The 22,986-nt window shown below is 46.0% G+C and overlaps 1 protein-coding gene and 1 long non-coding RNA gene across 2 annotated transcripts; both read left to right on the top strand.

Moving 5' to 3' along the window:
• Positions 1–7,830: 7,830 nt before the first annotated feature.
• Positions 7,831–10,574, top strand: LOC148132669 (uncharacterized). Its single transcript, XR_015747743.1, has 2 exons — positions 7,831–7,978; positions 9,281–10,574. It is a non-coding gene; the product is annotated as an uncharacterized LOC148132669 (long non-coding RNA).
• Positions 10,575–11,907: 1,333 nt separating this feature from the next.
• Positions 11,908–22,504, top strand: SMG8 (SMG8 nonsense mediated mRNA decay factor). Its single transcript, XM_026686506.2, has 4 exons — positions 11,908–14,100; positions 16,870–17,015; positions 18,982–19,857; positions 21,966–22,504. Exons 1-4 carry the CDS (start codon positions 12,792–12,794, stop codon positions 22,161–22,163), a joined length of 2,529 nt encoding a protein of 842 aa, XP_026542291.2. The 5' UTR covers positions 11,908–12,791; the 3' UTR covers positions 22,164–22,504.
• Positions 22,505–22,986: the final 482 nt, after the last annotated feature.

Below are 22,986 nucleotides of genomic sequence, written 5' to 3' on the forward strand. Positions count from 1 at the left end.
GACCTTTGCCCTCGTGTGAAGTTTTCGGAGGTGGCTTGATGTTTGAATGGGGGCCACGGAGCTGATTTTTTCTTTTTTTTTTTTTTAAACAAGTTTTATTAATTTTTAAAACACACAAATTATCATTATTCATTACATGTTTAAACCGTTTTTCGGAAACACTTGAAAAAAGTTGCTATTCAAAGGTAAATCAGTAGGTAATTTTTCCCCCCCTCTGCCAATAAAATTTGGGAATGGGAGGGGCACTCTTGACATAGGGACATCCAATGGGAAATGACCCCAAAGATCTATACAGGTAGTCCTCGACTGACGACCACAGTGGAGCTCCGAACGTTCTGTGGCTAAGCGAGGCAGTTGTTAAGTTAGTTTTATCCCATTTTACGACATTTCTTGCCACCGATGTTAAGTGAATCAGTGCGGTTGTTAGGTCTGTCAGACGATCGTTGAGGGAAATCTGGCTTCCTCGTTGACTTCGCTTGTCCGAAGGTCTTCAAAGGGGATGCTGCAACCGTCGTAAATGTGAGTCTGTTGCCAAGAATCTGGGTTTTGGTCACGTGACCTTGGGGATGCTTCAACGGTCGTAAGTGTGAAAAGATTACCTGTGTGCTGTTTTATCCTTTGAGAAGAATGAATGGGCGGTTTATGTAAGCGTGAAAGATGTTCATAAGTCACTTTTTTTCAATGCCATTATAATTTCGAACGGTCACTTAATGAACTGTTGTAAATTGAGGACTACCTGTAGGTTATGAGCAGGCCTTCCTTTCAGTCCCTCTGTGAGGTAGTTCTCAACTTACGACCACAAACAGGGAGCAGATAATTTATTTTCTTTCTTGCCAGAGTTGTAAGTGCCGATGATAAGTTAGTAACTTATCGCCAACTAGAGTTGTGAGGATGGCACAGTGATCCATTTAGCTTAGTTCAGTTTAGTTTTTACTTTATTGTCCTTGCACCTCATACAACGAAATCAAACACCATCTTCAGTGCACATTGAAAATAAAACACAAACACACTTCCTTCACCCTCCACACATTGAACCCCCGACACCACACCAACCCTGCACTGTACAGCAGAATTCAAAAGAGCTACTGCCCTGGGATAGAAGCTGTTTTTCAGCCTATTTGTCCTTGTTTTTATTATTCTGTACCGGCTGCCAGATAGCAATAGCACTAGCGTTTAGACTTATATACCGCTTTACAGTGCTTTCCAGCCCTCTCTAAGCGGTTTACAGAGTCAGCCTCTATTGCCCCCAACCATCTGGGTCCTCGTTTTACCCACCTCGGAAGGATGGAAGGATGAGTCAACCTTGAGCCTGGTTGGATGTGAACTGCCAAATTGTAGGCAAATGGCTGCAAAAGTAGCTTGCAGTACTGCACTCTAACCACTGCACCACAGAGGATGCTTTGAACTTTCTTAAGCGAATCCGGCTCCCTTGTTGAGTTTGCTTGTTCGGAAGATCGCGAAAAGGGATCGCATGACCTTGGGACACTGCAATGGTCGTAAGTGCAAACCAGTTGCCAAGCCTCTCAATTTTGGTCACATGATCATAGGGATGTTAAGGAGGGGTGTGATGGCCTAGAGGTGGAGCTCTCGCCTCACAATCCGGAGGCTGTGAGTTCGATCCTAACGTGGAGGCAGATATTTCTCTCTCTCTGGGCACACGATATATCAGCTGAACAAAACGCCGCATTGGCGACAAGGAAGGGCATCCGGCCATTAAATCCCTCTGCCAGCTTCATTCAGTTCAGTGGTGGGATTCAAATTTTTTTTGCTACCGGTTCTGTGGGCGTGGCTTGGTGAGCGTGGCAGGGGAAGGATACTGCAAAACCCCCATTCCCTCCCCACCCCACCCCACCGCACTAACCTGCTTTCCAGCTCCATTCTCCTGTGCAGGGCAACAAAAGAAGATCCAGCCGATCAGCTGGGACTCAAGGGGAGGCAGAGAAGAGATGGGGTTGGCGGGGCCAGTCAGAGGTGGGATTTGCCAGTTCTCCAAACTACTCAAAATTTCCGCTACCGGTTCTCCAGAACTGGTCAGAACCTGCTGAATACCACCTCTGATTCAATTGCCTAGATTCCACCCCACAAGGGATTAGGGGGTCATTAAAAGAAGATGCTGATTATCTGGGGGATGCCACAAAGGTCGTAACTGTGAAAAATGGTCATGTCACTTTTTTCACTTGTAACTTTGAACTGTCACTAAATGAAGTCAAGGACTTAACTCTATAGATAGTGCTCAACTATGGTCACAATTGAGTCTGGAATTTCAGTTGTTAAGCCATGCTGTCGTTGACAGACTCCTCAGGTGATTTTACAACTATTTTTTGCAGAAATACTAAGAATGTGGGAACCAGCATGTATGTAAGATGTTCACAGCATCCCAGGACCATGTGATCGCCATTAATTACCTTCCCAGCTGGTTTCTGGCAAGCATAGTGAATAGGGGAAGCCAGATTCACTTAAGGACCCCATGAGTTACTTAACAGCTGCAAGGATTTGCTTAACCACTCTGGCCAAAGAAGGCCACATAATTTAATGCAATTAGCAAGTGCTCTGTTTAACAACGGAAATTCTACTTGTCAGTCTGTGCTCCATTCAAAATCCAAGAAAGAAATACTTAGACTCCATAGATTAGAGAAAAGAATTCTTTTACTGAAAAATGAAGTGGTAGCATCAAGTAGGATTCTGAATCTGAGAATTTAGGCGCGCAGATCACATATACAAAGTGATGAAGTTGTTCCCACCCCCCATAGTTCAAAAGAATCTTCCAATAAAAAGTTCTGAATATGATCATGTGGACATCTTCAGGTGGTGATGAGGCCTCTGCCCGTTGACCTTGGCATATTTTGATAAAGGTTTGCAGCTGCGCAGAGAAAAGAAAGCTAAGCGAGAAATAGAAACCTAAAAGCAGGAATTTATACTCCCCCCCCCACTCCTCATTTACACAACACAAGAATGTAACACCTCCAGCTCTCTTCCCAGATCATATCCCCCCTCCTCCCCCCGTTACTTATGGCAGCCAAAAGATGCAAGGCAGTAGATCTTGAAGGCTGACACTACTCTTGATTGTGGTCATAAGCCAAGGACCACCTATACTGCAGTAATACAAAAGTATTAATTATTAATAACACTAATATTAATTACTAGCTCAGTAGCCGTGCTTCACGACGAAACTATGTGATTGGGCTTAGTTTTTTGGGAGGAAAATAAGTGGGGGAAAAATTGCGCTTCTGCCTACCAGCATCCATCAGTATTCATCTGGCTAGCATCCTGTCAGTGTGTGAGAGAGTTGAGGACTGTTTGGAAACTGAAACATGAAAACTGAAATAGCATTTGCTGTGTGAGCAAGAAGGAGACAGCAAGGAGCCTGGGCATGGATTAGCTCAACTATTCTGTACTAAAGCTGCTTGGTGCTCTGAAAATTGAAACTCCTCTGCTTGTGTTTTGCATTTGGAACAGATTTCTTTTCAGGTGGGGAGGGTGAGTAGAACTTAGCATCAGAGCATGTTAATAATAATATAGGAAATGCTAATGCCCTGGGGGTCATTTTGGAAAATCTGTTGAGGTAATTCCCCGTTAGGAGAATGAGTGCACACAGGGAGACGTAGTGAGAGTGATGTTGAATAACACATGACCAGCACACAGATACACTGAATAGTAAAATGTAGGTTTTACTTCCAGTTAAACGGTTAAGCAAAGTCCAACAAGCAGTCCAAGTCATACACGGTTAAAGCAGTCAGTATTCAGTCCAGGGATAATCCAAATAACAAAGTCCAGTATCATAAACAGTTCAGTAGCAGACTTACAGCAATCCAAGAAGAAGATCAGCAACAGTCAATAGGGAAAAATGCAGGAACCAAGAACATCGAACATCAGAACAAGTAGCAACTAACAATAACAGAACAGAACAACCCAGGTTTCAGTCTCCATCTTATGGCCGTTTGAGGAACCACACTCAATTTACATTTTTAGCATTCCCTTAAAGAGACAGTATTAAATGTCTATCCTGGTTTATATATTTCCAACCCAACCTTTAGGTGGCTATCAATTCCTAACAAAATCCTTTCTTAGTGAGCACCTAGAAGCCAAGAGGAAGTTAGGTGCCAAATTTCAAGTTTGCAGGCTTTACGGTTCTGGAGATTTTGTGATGATGCGCGAGGGGCACTTCGCTTTTTTATATAGATGATAGATAGATAGATAGATAGATAGATAGAGATGAATAATAGTTAACAGCTATGTCTGAAGTGGTATAGGGTCTTCTGCTTGAGAAGGGCAGGGCACTAGAAGACTTGAAAGGTCCTTTCCAACTCTGTTACAGGTAGTCCTTGACTTATGACCACAAGTCAGATCAGAATTTGTGTTGCTAAGTGAGAAATTTATTAATTTTGGCCCCCTTTTACCACCTTTCTTGCCACATTTGTTAAGTGAATCACTGCAATTGTTAAGCTAGCCACTCGTTCGTTAAGTGAATCTGGCTTCCCCATGGACTTCGCTTGTCGGAAGGTCGCAAAAGGGGATCACGTGACCCTGTCACCGTCATAACTATGAGTCAGTTGCCAAGGATCCGAATTTTGATCACCTGATCGTGGGGAATACTGCAACGGTCATAAGTGTGAAAAACGGTCATAAGTTTTCCATGCCGTTGTAACTTCGTTCACTAAATGAGCTCTTGTAGGTCAGGGACTACCCATAATATGGCATTATTATTTCTCTCTTTTATTTTTTTAAACAGGAGTCCAGGGGGAACCCCAATGAATAACAAAGAAAACATGGAGACTGGCACAGGATTGACCCCACTGATGACTCAGGCTCTCCGGCGCAAATTCCAGGCAAGGCCACCTCGAAACGTGTATTGCTGTCCCTGGTTATGTTGATCTCCTGGTAAAACTGGAACAGTGTCTCCAACACTGTGGGAGAAAAATTGTCTTCACTGGAAGTCCTCTGTCAGGATTCCGGCAAGTTACCCCCAATTAAATCATGAGTCTTGAGCCAAATTTCCAAAACTTCAAAAGGATTTATTGGGAGTTAACATGTCCCAACACTGCCTGGTTGTAGCTGACTCTGAGGCCTATAATTCATTGTTACCCTTGACCCTGGTTTCCCCCCTCCGCTCCTTTGGTGTATCAGATAACAGATAATCAAAGTTGGATAATCATCTAGTCCAGCCCTCCACCCAAGCGGGAGACCCTACACCATTTCTGACAAATGGCAGTCCAATCTCTTCTTGAAAGTCTCAAGTGATGGCGCTCCCACAACTTCCGAGGGCAACTTCTGTTCCATCGGTTGATTGTTCTCATAATTCATAATTCTCCAATGGGACACATCCATAGCCAAGAGTCATCAGTCAGGTTCTCCAGTTAGATTTATGGCCGGCTGAAACTTCAGTCACCTAGTTACAATCTCTGAAAAACTATATATGGAATGCACTTTTGATTTCCAAGCTGCCGCCTTGCTCTTTCAAACCCCCTTTTGCCCCTCTGTTGGCAACTCTAAAAAGACCATAGAAATATTTTATGAGTTGACACCCTCATTTGAGCCCAAAATCTCCTCTGCTAAGTGAGACTTTCATTAAGTGAATGTCGCTCCCATTCCACAGTTCTTAAGGAAGTCACTGCAGTCAGGTGCTTCTTAAATGAATCCGGTGTCAGGGTTCCAAGTAATACACCCATAGCAAACAGAACTCGGAGGCAGGTGAATTCCTCAAAGAACAGGTTTATTGGATATCATATTGGCACGGGCTGGTGAAACACCGACTCTGAAAACTCCCCAACTCCCGTGGTTTTCACCTAATTAAAAGTTGTTCCCCTTTTCCCCCAAACAATCAGTCACATGGTCCAATCAAGATGCTGTCCGGCTGCCAGGTGACTTCACTCCTCCTGTGATGACCCAGGGTGGGATACAAAATAAACACAGTCACAAAAATAGGTGAAGCCCCTTTTATTCCTTCACTTTGCTTCCAAGCTCCAAATATCCTTGACTGGAGACAAAAATCTCCCCCACAAGCAGTTACGAAAAGGAGGAAATGCCGTTTAAACTAAAAATGCCTATAAATTATAAAGAATAAAAACAACACTGAAACAAGGGATCTGTGGTGGTCTGACATTCGAAATGAGACACAGGGAAAATGTCTGAGAAAATGCCAGCCCTGAGTGAACTCAGGTAGCAGTATTTATTGAGAAAAAAGTAAAACAAAAGTACAGTATGCATTCAGAAAACAATGACCTCTACAGAATTACCTCACCAGCATGAGAACATACAATCTTGGAAAGTCCCAGATGTTACCTTACTAGGATGAGATCATACAGCCACGGAAAGTCTGGAAAGTCCCATGAGAAAACACAACTGTGTACCTTGAACTTTTACCTATTTTCCTGTTCCTTCTAAACTTGCAGAATCAAACAGGATGAGACACTCATGAGCAAAGGTACTCCTACCCCCACCAAGAATGCCTACATATCCCTAGACCTATTGCTAGTTGTACAAAGGACTTACAGAAAATGATCAATAGATTATATTACCACAGGTTCCAAGCAAGACGTCCACAGATATTGGAACACACACCGGGAATGACGCCAAACTCAGAGAGGAACAGACTAGAGATATTTCCACGCTTTGTTTCCTGCACTGGCCCATACGCACGTCCGTCCTTTTAGCCAGTTCTCTCTCACAGCTGCAGCCCATGAAGAGGATCAAGGCCCTTTCCTCCCCCATAGACCATGCCATCCATGTCTCTCCCTTATCCTCTCCTCCTGCGTGGCCTAGGATGAAGAGGGATGGGCCTGAGTCTTCCTCTGGCTGCCAAGCGGCCTCTGCCCTTCCCAGCCTCCTCCACAACCTCTGGAGCCACACTTCCACTCCCCTGTCGGCTGTTCCTCCTCTCCTCGGAGTCAGTCTCCGACAGGGGCATGACACCCCCTTTCTCTGACCACCTGTGGGAATGTCCTTGGTTCCCAGGAGAAAGTATTTTGTTTTGGCTACAAACCCCAGCTCAAAATCTCTATTCAGGGTTGATAGGAGGCCCCCCATTGTCAACTAGCAACTAACAATAACAGAACAGAACAACCCAGGTTTCTGGCTCCATCTTATGGCCGTTTGAGGAACCACACTCAATTTACATTTTTAGCATTCCCTTCAAGAGACAGTATTAAATGTCTATCTTCTTCTTCTTCTTCTTTTTCTTCAGCGTTTGTCTCGCGCTCTGGCGAGGTCTAAATTAAATGTCTATCCTGGTTTATATATTTCCAACCCAACCTTTAGGTGACTATCAATTCCTAACAAAATCCTTTCTTAGTGAGCACCTAGAAGCCAAGAGGAACTTAGGTGCCAAATTTCAAGTTTGCAGGCTTTACGGTTATATATATATAGATTAAGATTAAGATGAATAATAATTAATAGCTATGTCTGAAGTGGTATAGGGTCTTCTGCTTGAGAAGGGCATGGCACTAGAAGACTTGAAAGGTCCTTTCCAACTCTGTTACAGGTAGTCCTCGACTTACGACCACAAGTCAGATCAGAATTTGTGTTGCTAAGTGAATTTTGGCCCCCTTTTACCGCCTTTCTTGCCACATTTGTTAAGTGAATCACTGCCATTGTTAAGCTAGCCACTGCTCGTTAAGTGAATCTGGCTTCCCCATGGACTTCGCTTGTCGGAAGGTCGCCAAGGGGATCACGTGACCCTGTCACCGTCATAACTATGAGTCAGTTGCCAAGGATCCGAATTTTGATCACCTGACCGTGGGGAATACTGCAACGGTCAAAAGTGTGAAAAACGGTCATCGTAAGTTTTCCATGCCGTTGTAACCCGCTCACTAAATGTGAGCTCTTGTAGGTCAGGGACTACCCATAATATGGCATTATTATTTCTCTCTCTTATTTTTTAAACAGGAGTCCAGGTGGAACCCCAATGAATAACAAAGAAAACATGGAGACTGGCACAGGATTGACCCCACTGATGACCCAGGCTCTCCGGCGCAAATTCCAGGCAAGGCCACCTCGAAACGTGTATTGCTTTCCCTGCTTATGTTGATCTCCTGGGAAAATTGGAACAGTGTCTCCAACACTGTTGGAGAAAATTGTCTTCACTGGAAGTCCTCTGTCAGGATTCGGCAAGTTACCCCCAATTAAATCCTGAGTCTTGAGACAAATTTCCAAAACTTCAAAAGGATTTATTGGGAGTTAACATGTCCCAACACTGCCTGGTTGTAGCTGACTCTGAGGCCTATAATTCATTGTCACCCTTGACCCTGGTTTCCCCCCTCCGCTCTTTTGGTGTATCAGATAACAGATAATCAAAGTTGGATAATCATCTAGTCCAGCCCTCCACCCATATCGGAACACACCCTGACGCCAATCTCAGAAGGAACAGACTAGATATTCCAATCTTTTCCTGCTGGCAAAGTCCTTTAGCCAGTGCGCTCTCACAACTCCCAGAAGGGCAAGGCTTTTCCTCCCCATGCATGCATCCATTGTCTCTCCATAATTCCTATTCTCCCCAATGGGACACTTCCCTGGATAGCCAAGAGGCATCAGTCAGGTTCTCCAGCCTCCTCAAATCTTCTGGCCCGCAGACTCCACTCCCTGTCGGGTTCTCCTAGTCCTGAGTCAGTCTCCGGAAAACTATATGACACCCTTCTCTGACCACCTGTGGGAATTCCTTGGTTCCCAGGAGTATTTTGCTCTTCAAACCCCACTCTATTCTCCCGCCTCCCTTTCCCTCGCTCCAGTGTGTAAAACTATGTGCTTCGGGTTGATAGGAGGCCCCCAAATGGTCTTTGCAGAGGAGGAACAATAAGATCCAAGGATCCTGCCTATGCACCAGCAGCATCCATCGGTATTCCTCTGGCTAGCATCCTGTCAGTGCGTGAGAGAGTTGAGGGCTGTTTGGAAACCGAAATAGTATTTGCTGTGTGAGCAAGGAGACAGCAAGGAGCCTGGGCGTGGCTTAGCTCAACTGTTCTTGTACTAAAGCTGCTTGGTGTTGTAAAAGTAAAACTGAAACTCCTCTGCTTGTGTTTTGCATTTGGAACAGATTTCTTTTCAGGTGGGGGGGATTAGAACTCCTTAGCATCAGAGCATGTTAATAATAATAATAATATAGGAAATACTAATAGCTCTGATAGTCATTTCACAAAATCCTTTCTTAGTGAGCCCCTAGAAGCCAAGAGGAACATACGTGCCAAAAATTTCAAGTTTGTAGGCTTTACGGTTCTGGAGATTTTGTTATGATGCATGAGTAGTATTTCACTTATATATATATATATATATTGATTTATTATTTCTACAGCTGGCTCACCCAAAGAGTCCATCTCCTTCCTGCTTACCCACAAGAAACACTTTTGAAGAACAGAGCTAGAAGATCTGGTGGTGTCCACAAACCTCTACAATGGATACATCGCTGCTCGGGGGAACAATATGGACCGAGAAACAGGGATTTCCTTGGCCCTGTTTTTGGCATGCTGGAATATGCTTCTTTCCCTCCCTCCTCCTGCTTTTTTTTAAAAGAAACATTCTGTAGCAACGCATTAGTACTGAAAAGCCCTTAAAACATATCCAGACCTTACCTTCTCATCCCACTGGGCATTCAAAACTCCTTGGATGAAGCTGCTTTGACTTTAAAAAGCTTTTGCCATTTTTACCTAACTTTGAGCTGCTCTTTCACAAAGTTTACACACCCTCCCTCCAATATATTTGTAAATGAAGACTTTTTTTGGTGAGGGGTTGACATATGTCGATCCGAAGAAATGGCACCGTTTTTCCCGAGATTGCAAGAATTCTATTTATTCTTGGCTCGTTATGTTTGCAACTAAGCTGTGCGCACGCAGAAATTTGTATGCATCAGGGATCTGCAACCTTAAACACTCCAAGAGCCATTTGGACACTCTTCCCACAGAAAAACACCGGGAGCCAATAATTTAACAACCAGTATGACTGGGTGGGCGTGGCCAACTCGGTGTCACTCACTCCCATCCAGTCACCTCCTGCTCGGAAATATGGAGGGGGTCTCCATCCCCTGGCCCATCACCCTTACCTTCTCAGGCCACAGGAGGGGAGGGGCCAGCCAGTGGTGGGATCAGCTGACGGGGGCCGAAAGAGCCGCATGTGGCTCCAGAGCCACAGGTTGCAGACCGCCGGTATACACTTTATACACAAGAGGAAAGCTTTTGTACCCTCTCTTAGAAGATGGAGGGAAGAAAAGAAATATGTGGCATTCGAGCACTGGAAGGACCAATTTAGGAGTACCTTGAATTCAAGATTGTCCTCCTGTTACTGGGGTCTGGGTGAATCTTGAATGCTTCCTCATCCAGTCTTGGGGAGAGTTTGTGAAGGATAAGGAGAGGATAATCTGATCTTGAATTAACCCTTAATAGGTCAAGTTGCACCTAGCATGATCACACAATGGATTGTTACACAGAAAAGGTGTTTGTAGGACTCGCGTTGAAGGTGTTCTGATGGACCGACTGCGCTTTATGTTGTAAGATATGTTTCCCGCGTCTGTTCAGTTTTGAGCCTGAAAGGCCAAAAAAACTGTAAGCAAAGCTGGCAGCAGAAAAGAATAAAATCTAAGATCTTTAGAACAAGGAAGAGTGGCTTATAATTGGGTCTCCTGACTTCACTTGTGGTCATCTCATTGTCTCCAAGAGAATAGTAGAAGGTAGGGATTATTTCATAGCAATTCTACTACAAAAGGAGTGTCCAACCTTGGCAACTTTAAGATCTGTGGATTTCAACTCCCAGAATTCAAGAGGTCTTGAGCAGGATGGTGAGGTATGCTAGGAATTACCATCCATGGCATAGAGAACACTGGTTCCTTCACCCAGCTTGAAGTCCCACGTTCCTTACCTTGGTGTCAGGGTTCCAGCGATTGCCCTAATTAAATCATGGGCCTCGAGCTAAGCTTCAAAAGAATCCAAACAATTTATTAGGAGCAACATGTCAGGATTGAAGCCAACTCTGACACATGTGCTTTACAGTCACCTATGACCCTGTCCCCCCTGGGTGTGTCATAAATCAGATTCTCCAACAAGCACTTTCGCAGCCTGGGTGTCATCAATCAAATTTTCCAATGAAGGATTTTCGTGGGTGGAAGATCCGGAAGCCTAGCTACCATCTTTGTAAGATAAGTGCGGAATGTACTTCTGGTTTTAATTTCTGTAGTGCTCCTTCAGGTTCCCCCCCCCACTCCTGCTTATGGCAACTCGAAAACAAGCATAGGAATGCTTTATGAGTTGACATTTGGGAAGTTCAAAATGCATGAACTTCAACTTCGAGGATCCTCAGCAATGGGAGATGGGAGATTCTGGGAAATGGGCCCTACATCTGTAAATTGCCATGATTGGAGAACAGTGATTCTGCATGATGGAAGATGATTTGTAGGGTGCTTGGTATTCTCTGAGGTCTGTTGTTTTCTTGCAGACATTTCATGACCCAACTAGGTAACATCATCTGTGCTAGAAGTGGGGTTTGCTTTCTGTTTATATACAAGAGGCTTACCTTGTCAGTATTGGTGGGAATATTTTTGGTGGTTCCTTGATCAGGCTAGAGAGAGAGAGAGAGAGATGGTTGGATTAGATAACGATAGATATAAATGGATGGATGCATAGAGAGATAGATTAGATGATTGATAGATAGATAGATAGATAGATAGATAGATAGATAGATAGATAGATAGATAGATAGATAGATAGATAGATAGATAGATAAGAGACTGGACAGCCACCTGTCTGAACTGGTATAGGGTCTCCTGCTAGAGTAAGGGAGGGGCTGGACTAGAAGACCTCCAAGGTCTATTCTGATTCAATTGAGGTCGGAAGTCGAGGAACAGCTGTACATGGCTAAATGACAGCTATTCCTCAAGGGAGCCCGGAAGTGTCTTCTGCAATCTCTTTACCGCTCTATTTTTTTTTTCAATCTACCGTCATCGACCGCGAAGTATCCGTAAGGAAAGCTCCGGAAGTCTCTTCTGCCACTTGAATTCTCCGCTCTTCCCTTTTCTTCAATCTACCGTCATCGAACGCGAAGTATCTTACTTCTCTGCCAAGGCGAGCTCGGATTGGCTGCCGCCGCGGCGGATATTCTTCCCCCTGCGCGCCTGCGCTCTGACGCCTCTCCCGGGTGCGGCTTCCCCGGTGGCTGTAAGCGGCTGCCGATCGCGGGGCGAGAGAAGCTGCGTCCGCGGGGGTGGGGGCCGGGCGCCTGCCGCGCAGGGCCGGAGTAATGGTGGGTGGCGCGACCGTGCAGGGCCCGGTGGGCTTGCATGAGCTGCTTTTAGCCGGGGCTACCGCTGCTGCTGCTGCTGCTTCTGCCGCCGCCGCCACCACCACCGCCGCTGCTGCTTCTGCCGCTGCTGCACCCTCGGCGGCCCCGGCTGCTGCGGGCGGCGCTGCCGGCCCCGGGGTTGCACCCCCGGGGGAAGAGGAGGAAGTCTGCGTGGTAGGCATTTTCGGCAAGACGGCGCTTCAGCTGGGCTCGGAGAAGTCGGCGCTGGTCAACACGGTCTGCGACCGGCAGGTTTTCCTCTCTTCCAGCGGGAGGGTGGCGGGGGTCCGGGGTCTTCTGCCGGGGGCAAGCCCGGACCCCCTGGCTGATTCCCCCCTCGGCCTTCCTCCTCTTCCTCCTCCTCCTCTTCCTCCTCCTCCTCCTCCTCTTCCTCCTCCTCCTCCTCCACCAGCCCTTGTCAGGGCGACTACAACCACCTGCAGGCTTTCTACAGCCAGGAGAGCAAGGTGCTTTACCTGGTCCTCACCGCCATCAGCGACAGCCACCAGCTCTTGCAAGCTTGCAAGGACTTGGAAGCCATGGGGGGCTCCGCCCGGGCTGTCTCGGCCGGCTTGGGGGTGCAGCCGGGCTCCTCCCTGCCTCACGCCGAAGCCCACGAGTTCTGGAAGCACCAGGAGAAGATGCACTGCCTCAACCTGCTCTACCTTTTCTCCGTCTGTCACATCCTCCTGATGGTGCATCCCACCTCCTCTTTCGACATTACCTACGACCGGGTTTTCCGGGCGCTGGACGGCTTGAGGCAGAAGGTGCTGCCCACCCTCAAGGCCGCCATCAAGGATTGCCCCGTTGGCAAAGACTGGAAGCTTTTCTGCCGGCCGTGCCCGCCTCGCCTGCTCTTCCTCTTTCAACTCAACCGGGCCCTGAAGGTGGAGCCACCACCGGGCCGGGGGCAAGAGCTGGGGGGCCAGCTGGAGAAGCCACCCCCCAAGAAGCACTCCCCGAAACGCCGGCTCCAACACGCCTTGGAGGACCAGATCTACCGCATCTTCCGCAAGAGCCGGGTGTTGACCAACCAAAGCATCAATTGCCTTTTCACCGTGCCGGCTAACCAAGCCTTCGTCTACATCGTGGCTGGGGGCCCCCAGGAAGGAGAGGACCCCATCGCCGTCTTGCTGGAGCAGCTGAAAAACAACTGCACGGCGAGGGAAGCTGACCCTTCGCTGGGCCCGGGCTTGACAGGGCCCCGGCGGTACCAAATGATGCGGCACAGCAGGCAGCAGCTGTCGTTCCATGCCGAGAGCAGTGGCGGGGCCTGTGGGAGCAGCAGCTCGAGCTCAGGGCAGCTGGTGGATTGCACCTTAAAGGAATTCCTGTTCCAGCACGTGGAGCTGGTCCTTTGCAAGAAAGGCTTTGACGACAGCGTGGGGAGGAACCCCCAGCCATCCCACTTCGAGCTGCCCACCTACCAGAAGTGGGTGGCCACGGCCCTGAAGCTTTACGAGGTGGCGATTGAAGGGAAGGAGAATGAGTCGTCCCCTGGGGGAGAGCTGACCTCCAAAATCATGGGCAGCATCAAAGTGCTGGAGGGCTACTTGGACATCGACACCAAGTTCTCCGAGAACCGTTGCCAGAAGGCCCTTCCGATGGCTCACAGCGCCTATCAGTCCAACCTGCCCCATAACTACACCATGACCATCCACAAGAGCCAGCTGGCCCAGGCGTTGAGGGTTTACAGCCAACACGCCCGGGGCCCGGCCTTTCACAAGTACGCCCTCCAGTTGCATGAGGACTGCTACAAATTTTGGAGCAATGGGCACCAGCTGTGCGAAGAGCGGAGTCTGACGGACCAGCATTGCATGCATAAATTCCACTTGCTGCCCAAGTCAGGTGAGTTCGGGAACTTGTTTGAAATAGAAAAACGTCAAATGAGCTTGGAAACTTCGGAGAAACACATTGTTGTGCTCTCAGTTCTGTATCTATGCATGTCTATATGCTTTCCTTCTAGGTTGGGGGAGTTGGTTGGTCCAGTAGGTTTTCCAAGCTGGAAACACAGAGCATAAGAAATCCCAGGGGTTTTCCCAACCTATCATAAATCTGCCAAGAGCTGGCTGAGGAATTCTGGGAAATGAAGTCTGTATACATCTTAAAGTTTCCAAGGGCTAACTGGGGAATTCTGGGAGTTGAAGTCCACCCATCTTAAAGCAAGGGTCTTCAAACTTGGCAAGTTTAAGACTTGTGGACTTCAAGTCCTAGAATTCCTGAGCTAACATGACTGGAGGAGGAATTCTGGGAGTTAAAATCCACAAGTCTTAAAGTTGTCAAGTTTGAAGACGCCTGCCTTAAGGTTTCTAGTCCTCTCTGTTTTTCAGAATACAATATAATTATTTTTATTTTAAATATTTTTGCTATATAAAGAAAGAGCAACAATTCCAATATCTATATAAAGTGTGTGTTGTCTGGTTACAGTTAGTTTGAGCAATAAACATCACCATAATGGTAATAATATTCCTTAGTAGTGGTCATCATAATGTTAATACAATACAAGATTGATGTGACATATAGTTTGAGGGAAAGGAGAATCTCTTATTCCCAAATGTTATTATGTAACAGAGGGATACAATCAAGATCAAGGGAGGTATTAATACCACCCTATAAAGCCTTAGTAAGACCACACCACAGCTTTGGTCACCAAACTATAAAAAAGATGTTGAGACTCTAGAAAAAGTACAGAGAAGAGCAACCAGGATGATTAGGGGACTGGAGAATAAAACACATGAAGAAAAATTACAGGAACTGGGGCATGGCTAGTCTAGTAAAGAGAAGGACCAGGGGAGACAGGATAGCAGTCTTCCAATATCTGAGGGGCTGCCACAGAGAGGAGGAAGGGGTCAAGCTATTCTCTAAAGCGCCTGTAGGCCAGACAAGGAATAATGGATGGAAAGTGAACAGGGAGAGATTTAACCTGGAAATAAGGAGAAACTTTCTGACAGAACAATCAACCAATGGAACAGAAGTTGTCCTCGGAAGTTGTGGGAGCGCCATCACTTGAGACTTTCAAGAAGAGATTGGACTGCTATTTGTCAGAAATGGTGTAGGGTCTCCCGCTTGGGTGGGGGGTTGGACTAGATGACCTATAAGGTCCCTTCCAACTCTGATTATCTGTTATTCCCCATTAACCTCTGAAAGTAAACATAAGTAATTATATCATTATGTAAAAAGCGTACATTAATTATTTAGATATTTTTATCGCTCCTTTACATGTAGTCCTCGAATTAAAACAGTTCATTTAGTGACTGTTCAAAGTTACAATGGCACTGGAGAAAAGGATTTATGGTCATTTTTCACAGCTACAACATTTGTAGCATCCCCATGATCATGTGATCAAAATTTCAAACGCTTGGTAACTGACTCATATTTATGACAGTTGCTGGATCCTGGGGTCACGTGATCCCCTCGTTGTGACCTTCTGACAAGCAAAGTCAACGGGAGAGCCCAATTCACTTAACAACCGCGTTACTAACTTATCAACTGCAGGGATTCACTTAACAACTGTGGCAAGAATGGTCGTGAAATGGAGCAAAATGCACTTAACAGATGTTTCACTTAGCAACAAAAATTTAGGGCTCAATTGTGGTCGTAACTTGAGGACTACCTGTATTATTTTTATAAATAATGCAAGGCAGTAAACAAACCTAATACTTCTTTCTCGTCCTGTGTTTCCCACAACAACCCTGCGAGGTGGGTTGGGCTGAGAGAGTGAACGGTCCAAAATTGCCCAGCCATCCTTTGTGCGTAAGACGGGACTAGAACTCACAGTCTCCTGGTGATTTGCCCAAAGTCACCCAGCCGGCTTTTGTGCCTAAGGCAGGACTAGAACTCACAGTCTCCTGGTGATTTGCCCAAAGTCACCCAGCCAGCTTTTGTGCCTAAGGCAGGACTAGAACTTTCAGTCTCCTGTGATTGGCCCAAAGTCACCCAGCCAACTTTTATATCTATGGCCGAACTAGAACTCACAGTCACCTGGTGATTGGCCCAAAGTCACCCAGCCAGCATTATGGCTAAGGCGGGACTAGAACTCACAGTCTCCTGGTGATTGGCCCAAAGTCACCAAGCTGCTTCTCATGCCTAAGGCAGGACTAGAACTCCCAGTCTCCTGATGATTGGCCCAAAGTCACAGCCAGCATTTATGGCTAAGGCGGGACTAGAACTCCTAGTCTCCTGGTGATTGGCCCAAAGTCACCCAGTTGGCGCTTGTACCTAAGGCAGGACTAGAACTCACAGTCTCCTGGTTTCTAGCCTAATGCCCAAACCAGTAGACCAAACTGGCTCCAATAATCAGCCATCTGATTCATAGTCATGTAGTGTAAAGTGTAAAAAAAAGGGCTGATTGTATCCAGGAAATTCTCTTTCTTTTGTGGACGGGGCTGTGGTAAACCACCGATTTAATTAGAAGCTGGAATATCACCCTGTTGTAGTCTTGTGGCTGCTGAAAAATGGAAATTTGATAGTATTCTGTCTGGAAAAGGTTCATCGCCTGACGGCACAAAAATGCAAACATTTTATTGTTCGACCTTGGATGCAAAACCACCCAGCCAAACTGTTGCGAAGGAATGAAATTGATGGGTTTTTTTACTCTTTCCGCCACTTTCTATGTAGGGGAAAAAACTGAACCGGATCGGAATCCACCTGTGTTGTATCATAACAGCCGGGCCCGATCGACCGGTGCCTGCAACTGCGGGAGGAAACAAGCCCCCCGGGAGGATCCCTTTGACATCAAAGCTGCAAATTATGATTTCTATCAGGTAATCCCTTTCTCTCCGAGAAATAGAATGTCAACTCATAAAAACATTTCTATGGTCATTTTAGAGCTGCCAACAAAAAGGGAGGGCGGGGGGGAAAAGGGGTTTGAAAGAGCAGTGCGGCAGCTTGGAAATCGAAAGTGCATTCCATACATAGTTTTTTCAGAGATTGTAACTAGGTGACTGAAGTTTCTGCCGTGCAAAAAATCTAACTGGAGAACATGATTGATGACTCTTGGCTATGGATGTGTCTCATTGGAGAATACGAATTATGATACACCCAGGGGGTAGGGGGAAACCAAGGTCAAGGGTGACAGTGAATTATGTGTCTCAGAGTCGGCTACACCTAGGCAGTGCCGACATGTTAACTCCCAAATAAATCCTGTTTAGTTTTGGAAGTTTGGCTCGAGACTCATGATTTAATTGGGGTAACTGCCGGAATCCTGACATGGAGATCCGTAACTGGCCAGTAGACTTCAGTTTCTGAAATGTAAAGTATATAAGAAGACTCATGTTTCGAAGCTCGTCATATTCACACAACAATTTAAGCCATATTTATTATTATCAGTTAGATTTAAGCTGCCAAGAATCCCACCCACCAACACCCTTCTCCTTTTTATTATTTTTAATTTATTTATTCGTATCCTGCCTTTATTATTTTTACAAATGAATGAAGGCATTGAATGTATCCAACACACCTTCTTCATTTTCCCCTCAACAACCCTGTGAAATGAATTGGGATGAGAGAGAGGAGCCGGCCCAAAATCACGCAGCTCTCTCCATCTAGAACTCTAGAACTCCCCGTCTCCTGATAATTGGCGCAGTCACCCAGCCTTTGTACCAATTATCTTAGGCACTTTTGTGCGTAAAATTGGAGTAGAACTCAACATCTGATGATCGGCCCAGGGTCGCCCAGCTGGCATTTGTGCCTAAGGCGAGACTAGATCTCAACAAATCCCTGGTGATTGGCCCAGTCACACAGTTAGCTTTCATGCTTAAGGTGGGACTAGAACTCACTGTTTCCTGGTGATTGGGCCAAAGTCACCCAGCTGGCTTTCATGCCTAAACCGAGACTAGAACTCACTGTCTCCTGGTGATTGGCCCAAAGTCACCCAGCTGGCTTTCATGCCTAAGGTGGGACTAGAACTCACCATCTTCTAGTGATTGGGCCAAACTCACCTAGCCAGCTTTCATACCTAAACTGAGACTAGAACTCACCGTCTCCTGGTGATTGGGCCAAATTCACCCAGCCGGTTTTCATGCCTAAACCGAGACTAGAACTCACCGTCTCCTGGTGATTGGGCCAAAGTCACCCAACTGGCTTTCATGCCTAAACCGAGACTAGAACTCATTGTCTCCTGGTGATTGGCCCAAAGTCACCCAGCTGGCTTTCATGCCTAAACCGAGACTAGAACTCACCGTCTCCTGGTGATTGGGCCAAATTCACCCAGCCGGCTTTCATGCCTAAACCGAGACTAGAACTCACCGTCTCCTGGTGATTGGGCCAAATTCACCCAGCCGGTTTTCATGCCTAAACCGAGACTAGAACTCACCGTCTCCTGGTGATTGGGCCAAAGTCACCCAACTGGCTTTCATGCCTAAACCGAGACTAGAACTCACCGTCTCCTGGTGATTGGGCCAAATTCACCCAGCCGGTTTTCATGCCTAAACCGAGACTAGAACTCACCGTCTCCTGGTGATTGATGTGACTCATTTAGCCACTGCCTTGCTACGCATAATAAATTGTGGTCCCAATTGAGGTCATAAGTTGAGGACTACATGTACCATTATTGTTTCCCTAAATTTATTTGCCGGAGAAGTCACATGGGGAGGCACCAATTGCATTAATTGCAGTTTACATAGCCCCTTCCAGGTGGGTGGCGAGTGCACCCCTAATACGTCTGAAGGCTGCCAGGTTGGAGGGGACCTCATCCTTCATGCTACCGCTCTCTTTTCTTTCCCGTTACAGCTGCTGGAAGAGAAATGTTGCGGGAAGTTGGAGCACATCAACTTCCCCGTGTTCCAGCCCAGCACGCCAGATCCAGCCCCAGCCAAGAACGAGGCCTCCCCCAGCCCCCCCGAAGGGGAAGCTGAGAAGCTGAAGGAGAAGGAGCCCCAAACACAGGGAGATAGCACCAGCCTCAGCTTAGCCCTGAGTTTGGATCAGTCCACGGATAGTTTAGGGACCTACCCTGCGGATCCTCAGGGCGGAGGCAACAACACGGAAGCTCATGGCGCAGCGTCCGAAGCGAAAGGGGAAAAGAGAGCAAGCTTGGTGGATCGGCAGCCTTCCACGGTGGAATATCTGCCTGGGATGCTTCACTCCAATTGCCCCAAAGGCCTTCTCCCCACCTTCTCCAGCTGGTCTCTGGTGAAGCTCGGCCCCGCCAAAGCCTACAATTTCCACGCTGGCTTGGACCAACAAGGCTTCATTCCGGGCACCAACTACTTAATGCCCTGGGACATTGTCATCCGGACGCGGACGGACGAAGAGGGCGACCTGGATACCAATTCTTGGCCGGCCCCTAACAAGGCCATTCCGGGGAAACGGAGTGCGGTGGTGATGGGTCGAGGAAGGCGGCGGGACGATGTGGCTCGGGCTTTCGTGGGTTACGAATACGAAGATGCCCGAGGACGGAGGTTCATGTGTTCGGGACCAGAGAAGATTATGAAAGTGATGGGCGGAGGGCCTAAGGAATCGGCTGTCAAAGCTCTCAATTCCGACATGCCCCTTTACATCCTGTCGTCCAATCCAGGGAGGGGACTTAAGCCGCACTATGCTCAGCTGATCAGGCTCTTCGTGGTGGTCCCTGATGCTCCCTTACAAATAATACTCACCCCCCAGGTAAGAGGAGGGCCATGTAGAGCCATTGAGCATTGACTGGGTTCTAAATGTACTTTATCTATTTATGTGTTGGTGTCTTTTTAAATTTTATTTTACTTATTTATACCCCGTCTTTTATTATTTCTGCAACTAACTGAAGGCGGCCAACATATCCGACACATCTTCCTCCTCCTATTTTACCATAGCAATAGCACTTAGACTTATATATCGCTTTACAGTGCTTTACAGCAGGGGTCTCCAAACTTGGCAACTTTTACAACTTGTGGATTTCAACTCCCAGAATTCCTTAGCCAGGGCATGCTGTCTGAGGAATTCTGGGAGTTGAAGTCCACAAGTCGTAAAAGTTGCCAAGGTTGGAGACCCCTGCCTTACAGCCCTCTCTATTTTTATTTATTTATTTATTTATTTTTAAAGTTACACATCTATTTACATTGTTAACAGTATTGTGTCATCAATATTACGTATATTTACATTTATTTCTATACATTAATCCTTATTCCTATGTTCTATCCAGTTATACCACCTATCCCAAACCACGTAGTATTCTGATTCTTCCTTGCCTTTTAGTTCTGTTGTAAGTTTGTCCATCTCAGCACAATCTAATATTTTTTTGTATCAACATCTCTTCAGGTGGTATGTTTTCTGATTTCCAACCCTGTGCAAAAACCATGCTCACCACTATTATTATATGCAATATGATGTATTGGATTTGTTTGCTAAATTTCCCTTTAATTATTCCCAGTAAGAATATTTCAGGTTTAAATTCTATTTGGTGTTCTGCTATCTCCTGTTACCATCTTTGTATTTTCATCTTTGTATTTTCATCCAGTATTTTCTAGCTTTTGGGCATTGCCACCACATGTGAAAAAACATTCTTTTTGTTTACATTTCCAGCACTCTGATATTGTATTTGGATATATTTTTGCTAATCTCGCTGGCGCTAAATGCCATCTATATAATATTTTATACTGATTTTCTACAATGTTAATTTGTAGTTTTTGGTCCATAATCTTTCCCAATCATCTAATTTTATATTATGACCTATGTTCTTTGCCCAAGCTATCATTGGTCCCTTCACTATCTCTTCCTCCAAGTTCCACTCTTAATAAATAATTATAAAATCTTGGTATAAGATTTTCTTATTTACCTATCAAAATTTGATACAATTGTTGTAGTTCCTTTTCAATTCCATGTTCTTCTAAGTCCTTTCTAAATCTCATCTGTACAGCCCTCTCTAAGCGGTTTACAGAGGCGGCATATTTCCCCCAACAATTTGGCTCCTCATTTTATCCACCTCAGAAGGATGGAAGGCTGAGTCAACCTTGAGCCCCATGAGATTTGAACTGCCAAATTGGAGGCAGTCAGCAGACGTAGCAGTACTACATTCTAACCACTGCGCCACCGTGGCTATTTTACCTATAACAATAATTCTGTGAGTTGGGTTGAACTACAAGAGACTTGACTGGCCCAAAGTCACCCAGCTGGCTTTCATACCTAAGGTGGGACTAGAACTCACCATCTCCTGGTGATTAGCCCAAAATTATCCAGTCGGCTTTCATGCCAAACCCTTGTAGGTCATCTAGTCCAACCCCCCACCCAAGCAGGAGACCCTACACTATTTTTGACAGATGGCAGTCCTCTTCTTGAAAGCCTCCAGTGATGAAGCTCCCACAACTTCCAAAGGCAACTTCTATTCCATCGGTTGATTGTTCTCACTGTCAGGAAATTCCTCCTTATTCCCAGGTTGAATCTCCTTGATCAGTTTCCATCTGTTATTCCTTGTCTAGCCTTTGGTTGCTTTAGAAAATAGTTTGACCCCCTCCTCTTTGTGGCAGCCCCTCAAATATTGGAAGACTGCCATCATATCTCCCCTGGTCCTTCTCTTCCCTAGACTAGCCAAGCCCAGTACCATTCATCCTATGTTTTAGCCTCCAGTCCCCTCATCATCCTGGTTGCTCTTCTGTACACTCTTTCCAGAATCTCAACATCTTTTTTTATAGTGTGGTGACCAAAACTGGATGCAGTACTCTAGGTACTAAACTAATTTACATTTAATGTGCTTTATGCAAAACCGAAAATTAAAGTTGCTTCTTTCTCCTCTCATCCAGGTACAGCCAGGGCCTCCTCCTTGCCCTATATTTTACCCAGAGAAGCAAGAGATAACTCTGCCCCCCGATGGGCTGTGGGTCCTTCGTTTTCCTTACGCCTACGTGACAGAACGTGGTGCATGCTTCCCACCGAAGGAGACCCAGCAGTTGATGAATTACAAGCTTCTTCGAGGGATCCTAAAGGCCGTTATACAATAGACTTGGCGACCTGAACTGGTTCTGCAATTCTTGGTTTTACTATTATTATTATTTTTAAAATATAATAATTCCTCACCTCTTCACCCAGCCGGAATGGAAATGATGGATTTTGATTGCATATAGCTGGTGTGCTTGCAGCAATCACTGGTTTAATTGGGCAGAGGCGCCATACAGGGGAGGAAAGTGTCTTAGTATCAATATGATGTGTTAAGTGCCAAGTCGGAATATTATAATCGTGGGTATGTCAGCAGTACAGCAAAGTTGTGGCTTGCCAAGCTCTGTTGATCGTAATGAAGGAAGAAAAAAAAATTACAATAAAACATTTGTTTCTCCATTGTTCATCACAACTGTTCCACTTTATTTCCAAACAAAACTTGATAGCTGGGGAATTCTGGGAGTTGAAGTCCACAGGTCCTCAAGTTGCCATGGCTGAGATATACTCAGTGTCTATGGAGTTTCTCAGTCATAGTTGTCCCAAAGGTGCTTTTTTCAAGAGACAACTGGACTTTCTTGTTTTTGGTGTTTTGTTTTTTTTAAAGACGATTCGCTTCTCTTCCAAAGAAGCTTCTTCAGTTCTGACTGGATGGTGGGGAATGGAAGATTTATATTCATTGCAGACAGATGGTCCTTTGCATCCTTTTAGGGAGTCGTTGAGGCACTTGGAGGTTTGTTTGTGTCCTCAGGGTCACCTGAGTGATGCAAATGGGTGTGGAGCCTTCTTGGAATTGCTGAAAGCCCTCAACTGAGGGGGAGGGATACAACCCCTTCTATCTCCAGTCTATGGTACAGTCCTTTCAGCAGTTCCAAGAACTCAGAGTAACTT

This window comes from Notechis scutatus, chromosome 1 (genome assembly GCF_049901735.1).
Source record: "Notechis scutatus isolate UNSWTSFEM ecotype Mainland chromosome 1, rNotScu1.2, whole genome shotgun sequence".
Taxonomy (NCBI): domain Eukaryota; kingdom Metazoa; phylum Chordata; class Lepidosauria; order Squamata; family Elapidae; genus Notechis; species Notechis scutatus.

Coding starts and splice junctions, on each gene's coding strand:
- SMG8 (XM_026686506.2), top strand. CDS start 12,792: ATGGGGGGCTCCGCCCGGGCTGTCTCGGCCGGCTTGGGGGTGCAGCCG. Junction 14,101..16,869: donor CCACTTGCTGCCCAAGTCAG/GTGAGTTCGGGA, acceptor CTTTCTATGTAG/GGGAAAAAACTGAACCGGAT. Junction 17,016..18,981: donor CAAATTATGATTTCTATCAG/GTAATCCCTTTC, acceptor TTCCCGTTACAG/CTGCTGGAAGAGAAATGTTG.